The 7543-nt window shown below is 32.9% G+C and overlaps 1 protein-coding gene across 1 annotated transcript; it reads left to right on the plus strand.

Moving 5' to 3' along the window:
* Positions 1-6189: 6189 nt before the first annotated feature.
* On the plus strand, positions 6190-6694 carry LOC119537730 (nuclear nucleic acid-binding protein C1D). Its single transcript, XM_037840271.1, has one exon. The coding sequence runs from the start codon at positions 6203-6205 to the stop codon at positions 6626-6628; it is 426 nt and encodes a 141-aa protein (XP_037696199.1). The 5' UTR covers positions 6190-6202; the 3' UTR covers positions 6629-6694.
* The last annotated feature ends 849 nt before the right edge of the window (positions 6695-7543 follow it).

Genomic DNA, 7543 nt, shown 5'->3' on the forward strand with positions numbered 1-7543 from the left:
AAGGATATTAAGAAGACAATGTGTGAGCATAAAGAAGAATTTGAAAGTATAAAAAGAAACATAACAGAAATTATGGAGATGAAAGGCACAATAGTGATATTAAAAATACACTGGGGCATATAACAGCAGATATGAAAAGGCAGAGTATGAATCAGTGACCTAAAAGACAGGACAATTGAAATCACACAGAAGAACAGAGAAAAGAATAGGAAAAATTGAGCAGTGTCTCAGGGATTTGTGTGACAACACGAAGTTCAGAAACATACATGTCATGGGTGTTCCAGAAAGATGGGAAAATAAAAGGTCAGAAAGAATATTTGAGGAAATATTTCCAAAAACTTCCCCATTGTTATGCAAGACAAATATATGTCCAAGAAGTGCAACATACTCCAAACAGAATAAATCTTAATAGGCTTACTCTGAGACACATATTCTCATAGAAGTCAAAACCAAAGGTAAAGAGAGAATTCTGAAAGCAGTTAAGAGAAAAGTGATTCTTCACATACAAGGGATGCTCAATAAGACAAAATGCCAATTTCTATTAGAAATCATGGAGGTGAGAGGGCAGTGATATAATATATTTAAAGTACCAAAAGAGAAAAACGGCCAGGCAAAAATTCTTTATCTGGCAAAACTGTCCTTCAAAAATGAGGGAGAGTTGGCAATGTTCACTGAGAGAGTTCCTCAAGAAAAACCTGCTCTACAAGAATTACTAAAGGGATTTCTGCAGGTTGAAAGGAAAAGACAGGAAAGAGTGTCTTGGAGTAGTGTTAAGAAATGAAGGTTATCTCTAAGGGTAACTTAAAAGGTAAATGCAAAACTCAGTTTTACTATATCCTCAACATACAACTCTACCCTTTAATTCCTATGAGTCAGAATACAATTGAACAAGAAAAAGACATATTTCCTGATAACAGATATACAAATATTAAGTGGTAGAATTGGACAAAAGCAACACAAAGTGAGGCAACAGAAGGATATGGGATCAGAGAATATATGTGCTATTGAAGATAAGTTGACATCTTTTCAAAGTAGGAGGTTATAGATAGATTTATAATATAATCCCCAAGGTAACCACAAGAAAATATTTTAAAAACATAAAGAAAAAGAAATGAGAAAGGGATCAGTCAAATACATCACAAAAGATAAACTATACAGAAAAAGAGACAAAAAAAAAAAAGACATGACATAAAAACCGAAGGACAAAATGGCTGAAGTAAGTACTACTGCATTTACAGTAAAGTAATAACACTGAGTTAAATTCCCCTGTCGAAAGACACAGGTTGGCAGAATGGACCAAAAAAGCATCATCTAACTATATGTTGTTTACAAGACACTCACCTTGGACTCGAAGACACAAATAGGTTGAAAGTAAAAGATTGGAAAAAGGTATTTCATGCCAAAAATAAACAAAGAGCTGGCATACATATACTAATATTGGACAAAATAGACTTTAAGTCAAAGCAGTTATAAGAGACAAAAAGGACATTATGTATTAATAGAAGGGACAATTCACCAAGAAGAAATGACAATTATAAATATTTAGGCACCTAACCATGATGCCCAAAAATACATAAGGCAAACCCTGGAAAACTGAAGGGAGAAATAGATACCTCTACAATAATATTTGGAGACTTCAATACACTACTATCATCAATAGATAGACCATCTAGATAGAAGATCAATAAGGAAACAGAGACCTTGAATAATATGATAAATTAACTAGACCTAACAGACATATGCAGAACATTGCATCCCAAAACAGGAGGATATATATTCTCCTCAGGTGTGCACAGATCATTCTCTAGGAAAGACCACATGATTCATTACAAAATGAATCTCAATAAATTTTAAAAGATTTAAATTATACAAAGTATCTTCTCTGACCATAATAGAATGAAGCTTGAAATCAATAACAAGTGGAGAACTGGAAAATCCACAAATATATGGACATTAACACACTTTTAAACAATTGGTGTTTCAAAGTAGAAATTGCAAGAGAAATCAGTAAATATCTTGAGACAAAAGAAAATGAGAACATTATATGTAAAAACTTATGGGATGCAGCAAAGGCAGTGCTGAGAGGGAAATTTATAGCCCTAAACACTTACACTAAAAAAGAAGAAAGTTCTAAAATCAAGACCTAACTATACACAGGAGGAACTAGAAAAAGAAAAGCAAACTAATCTCAAAGCCAGCAGAAGGAGGGAAATAACAAAGACTAGAGCAGAAAAGAAAAGAAATTAGGTGTAAAAAAATAATATAGAGAATTAACAAAACAAATGTTGGTTCTTTGAAAAGATCAATAAAATTGACAAACTTATCTAGACTGACAAAGAAAAAAAAGAGAGGAGGTGCAAATAAATAAGATCAGAAAGGAGAGGGGGGACATTATCTTTGACCCTACAGAAATAAGATCATAAGAGGCTACTATGAATAACTGCATGCCAACAAATTAGACAACCTAAATGAAATGGACAAATTTGATGAAGCACACAGACAACACTGATTCTAGAAGAAATAGAATACCTCAACAGACCATTTACAAGTAAAGAGATAGAATCAGTCTTCAAAACTTCCCAAAAAAGAAAAGCCCAGGACCAAATCACTTCACAGGTGAATTCTACCAATCATTTCAAGAAGAATGAATAGCAACCCTGCTGAAACTCTTCCAAAAAATAGAAGAGGTGTCACTACCTAATTTATTCTATGAGGCCAACGTCACCCTCATATCAAGCCAGATAAAGATCCTACCAGAAAATTACAAACCAATTTCTCTCATGAATATAGATTCAAAAATCCTCAACAAAATAGTGGCAAATTGAATCAAACAGCAAATTAAAAAAATACATATATACACCAAGATCAATTGGGTTTTATCCGAGGTACGTATGGGGGGCTCAACATAAGCAAGTAAATTAATATAACACATGACATTAACAAAACAAAGGGAAAAAAACTACACATGATCATTTCAATTGATGCCGAAAATGTATTTGACAAAACCCAGCATCCTTTGTTGATGAAAACTCTTAGAGAAATAAGAATAGAAAGAAACTTCTTCAATATCATAAAGTATATATGTGAAAAAATCACAGCTAACATACTTAATCATGAAAGATTGAAAGCTTTCCTGCTAAGATCTCGAACAAGACAAGGATGCCCACTGTCACTACTGTTATTCAACATTGTCCTGGAAGGTCTTGCCAGAGCAGTTTGGTAAGAAAAAAGAAATAAAAGCCATCCAAATAGGAAAGGAAGATGTAAAACTTTCATTGTTTGCTAGGACCTGATCCTATATACAGAGAGTCCCTAAAAATTTACAACAAAGCTACTAGAGGTAATAAATGTATTCAGCCAAGTGATAGGGTATAAGATCAACACACAAAAATCATAAGTGTTTCTATATTCTAGTAATGAGCAATCTGAGGAGGAAATCAAGAAAACATTCCATTTACAAAAGCAACTAAAAGAATCAATTCTATAGGAATAAATTTAACCAAGGATGTAAAGGGCTGCTACACAGAAAACTACAAAATATTGCTTAAAAAAAATCAAAGAAGACATAAATAAATGGAAGGACTTTCCATGTTCATGGATTGGAAGACTAAACATCAATATGATGTCAATTCTACCCAAAATGATGTACAGATTCAATGCAATCCAAATCAATATAGACCTTCTCATCTATGACCAACTGATTTTTGACCAGGCTGCCAAGTTCCTCAATTGGAAAAGAGTAGACTCTTCAATAAATGGTGCTGGGAGAACTGGATATCCATATGCAAAAGAAGGAAAGAAGACCCCTATTTCACACCATATACAGAAATTAACTCAAAATGGAGCAAAGACCTAAATATAATAACTAGGACTACAAAAGTACTAGAACAAAATGTAGAGAAGCATCTTCAGGACCTTATGTTAGGCAACGGTTTCTTAGATTTACATCCAAAGCACAAGCAATGAAAGAAAAAGTAGATACATGGGCCCTCCTCAAAATAAAAACAAACAAAGAAACAAACTTCTGTGCATCAAAGCACTTTGTTACAAAAGTAAAAAGACCACCTACTAAATGGGAGAAAATTTTTGGAAACCACATATCCGATAAGGGTTTGATATCCAGAATATATAAAGAAATCCTACAACTCAACAATAGAAAGAAAAACAACACAATTTTAAAATGGCAAAATACTTGAATAGGCAGTTCTCCAAAGAGGATATACAAATGGTTAAAAACAAACAAACAAAAAAAAAACAAAAAACATGAAAAGATGTTCAACAACACTAATTATTAGGGAAATGCACATCAAAACCATAATGAATCATTTCAGACCCATTAGAATGGCTACAGTCAAAAAACCTGAAAACTGCAAGACCTGGGGAGGATGTAGAGAAATAGGAACACTCATTCACTGTTGGTGGGAATGTAAAATGGTGCAGCTGCTATGGAAGATAATTTTGCAGGTCCTCAGTAAGCTAAGTATAGAATTAACTATATGACTCAGTAATCCTGCTACTAGGTATATACCCAGAAGAACTGAAAGCAAGGATTTGGACAGATATTTGCACAGTCATGTTCATAGCATCATTATTCACAATTCCCGAAGATGGAAGCAACCCAACTGTCCATCCACTGATGAATGAATAAACAAAATGTGTTAAATACAAACAATGGAATATTATTCAGTTATAAGAAGGAATGAAGTCCTGATGCATATGAAAACATGGAAGAAGCTTGAGAACATTTTGCTGAGTGAAATTAGTCAGACACTAAAGGGCAAATATTGTATGATCTCACCGATCTGAACTAATTATAATAAGCCAACTTCTAGAGTTACAATCTACAATATAGGTTACCAGGGGATAGAACGAAGTTAGAGAATGGGGAATTGATGGTTAATTTGTACAGAATTGCTATTTAAATTTATTGTAAATGTTTGGAGATGTATAGTGGTGATGATAGTACATTATTATGAGTGTAATTAATAGCAGTGGATTGTATATGTGAATATGGTTGAAAGGGAAAATTTTAGATCTTATATGATACTAGAATAAAAATTAAAAGATAACACATAGGACTACATAACACACTGAACTTGATTGAAAGAAATTAGGCTAGGCAAAATGAATTTGTGATGTTAGAAATCTAGATAATGGTTTACTTTGGACTATAACTCACAAAGACAATGGGACTTTAAATAGACTTTAATTCTGTGGACCTAAAATAGTCTAGATTTTAAATTTCAATGTTATGTAAATATTATTGTTTTGCATTTTAATTATCCCTGGAATTGAGACAATAGGTGGGGATTATAATAAAATGCAGACCTAATATCTTTGTCGCTATTATTGACACGCCATTACAATTTATTTTTTTCATTGCAAAATCTTAGGCTTTATTGGACAGTCTGAGTGACTTTGCATTTGGATTTATTAATGTTCTGAATTGACACATTTCTGACTCTGGGGCAAAACCAACTCTATTTACTAGAGTTCCAGGAAGGTCCATAAAGAAGCAGTGATATTTGATTTATTCCCTCCTGACCCTTGGTATAAACACACCTTCGGTTGAACCGGTGTGTTAGGAGTGCAAAAACTGAGGAATATTAGGGAAAGAATGGCTCTTTCCTTGTTCTGTTTTTCACGAGGAAAAAAAAAATTCTTAATTATTCCTGGATATATACTATTCCTCTTTCACCCATTCCATTGATATGGACCATGTTATCTGATTGTTGAGTTGGGAAGAAAGACTGAGGATCCTGGGGGCAATAATCCCTTTCTCCCTCTTTTTTTTGAGAGCCAGATGTCTGCAAAACAAAATATTTTTTTTGACCCCTACCTGCCAGATGCTTAACAGAGGCAGAGATTTCTTCATAGAGAGACTAATATAATTTGGACCCATGAGGATAAATCTAGTGTTAGGGATTTAGAAAGCTCATGTCAAACAACAAATCCCTGTCTCTAAGTCCAATTTTTATCATTAATAAATGTGAAATTTGCATCTTTGTTTGCTTTAATTCTTTGTCATATTTGGTTTTCAACTAAAGGGAGGAACCAACATATCATTTAGGAACACCTTCAAACTCTGACCCTAATAACTATTTTCTGAGAGATTCAGATGTGTTTCATCCATTAAAAAATGAAGGTACAGATCCGACAGCTTTCCAGGAGACAGGCGTCTAAGGCTAGTGAGTTGGTCATAATGGCAGGTGAAGAAATAAATGAAGATTATCCAGTAGAAATTCATGAGTATTTATCAACATTCGAGAATTCCATTGGTGCTGTGGATGAGATGCTCAAAACCATGATGTCTGTTTCTAGAAATGAGTTGTTGCAGAAGTTGGACCCACTTGAACAAGCAAAAGTGGATTTAGTTTCTGCGTACACATTAAATTCAATGTTTTGGGTTTATTTGGCAACTCAAGGAGTTAATCCTAAGGAACATCCAGTAAAGCAGGAATTGGAAAGAATCAGAGTGTACATGAACAGAGTCAAAGAAATAACAGACAAGAAAAAGGCTGGCAAGCTAGACAGAGGTGCAGCTTCAAGATTTGTAAAAAATGCCCTTTGGGAACCAAAACCTAAAAATGCATCAAAAGTTGCCAGTAAAGGGAAAAGTAAAAATTAATTTTTGATTTTGAAGTACGTATATTCAAAAAGTACTTTTTGTTGTTTTCCACAAAATAGAGGATAACTGTGTCAATGCAATGTTTAAATGTATTCCTTTTTGAATTCATATATAAAGTTCACACTAGAAATTTCTTTAATGCTGAATGCATTTTTCCAGAAAGATTAAGTTATCTTTATTGATTTTCCTATAGAGAGCTATGAGGGTTTTAACATTATGGTATATTTTATATTCATAATTTACTGTCTTTTTTTGATGAAACTCCTGTTTCCTTATATAGGCCATTCTTTCATGTACTGTTTTATAAACAACTATGAAATTTAAGTTTAATGTTCTTTGTAAACATTTTGTACTATTTTAAATGAATAATGATCTTATGAAATATGTCATCTGAAGACTGAAGTTATAAGTACATCTGTTTTCACTATATAATATTAAGAAATAATGAAATAACTTAAATGTCCTTTTTTTCCTTGTGGTTATTTCATCACATTTTCATGATTTTAGAAATTATTGCTTTTTTTATATTCAAAGTGTGAAATTAAAACTTTAAGGTTATACTTTAATTCTTGGCACTTCACCTCTATGTCCCATTTAAAATAAAATACATTCTATTCTCATTTTCTTTTAGGTGGGAAATGAGGTTGTATATAGATGACTGAATTTTAGCGTAATGGCTATACCCTGTTAAAAAGAGCTGTAAATGTTGTGTAGCTAAGCTGTTTATTTTTCTCATGTGTAAATTTACCCTTCAAATTAGGAAGATAGATTTTAGAAACCATCACAAATAAAGAAATTGATGAGTTTTTGTTCTTGATGCATATTGCTTTAGATAACTTCCCACAGTTCTGTTGATCTCACCTTTTTAGATTTTTTGCTTATATGTCTTTGAGACTATGTCAAGTACTTACAAGT

Source organism: Choloepus didactylus, chromosome 6, assembly GCF_015220235.1.
Source record: "Choloepus didactylus isolate mChoDid1 chromosome 6, mChoDid1.pri, whole genome shotgun sequence".
In the NCBI taxonomy this organism is placed as follows: domain Eukaryota; kingdom Metazoa; phylum Chordata; class Mammalia; order Pilosa; family Megalonychidae; genus Choloepus; species Choloepus didactylus.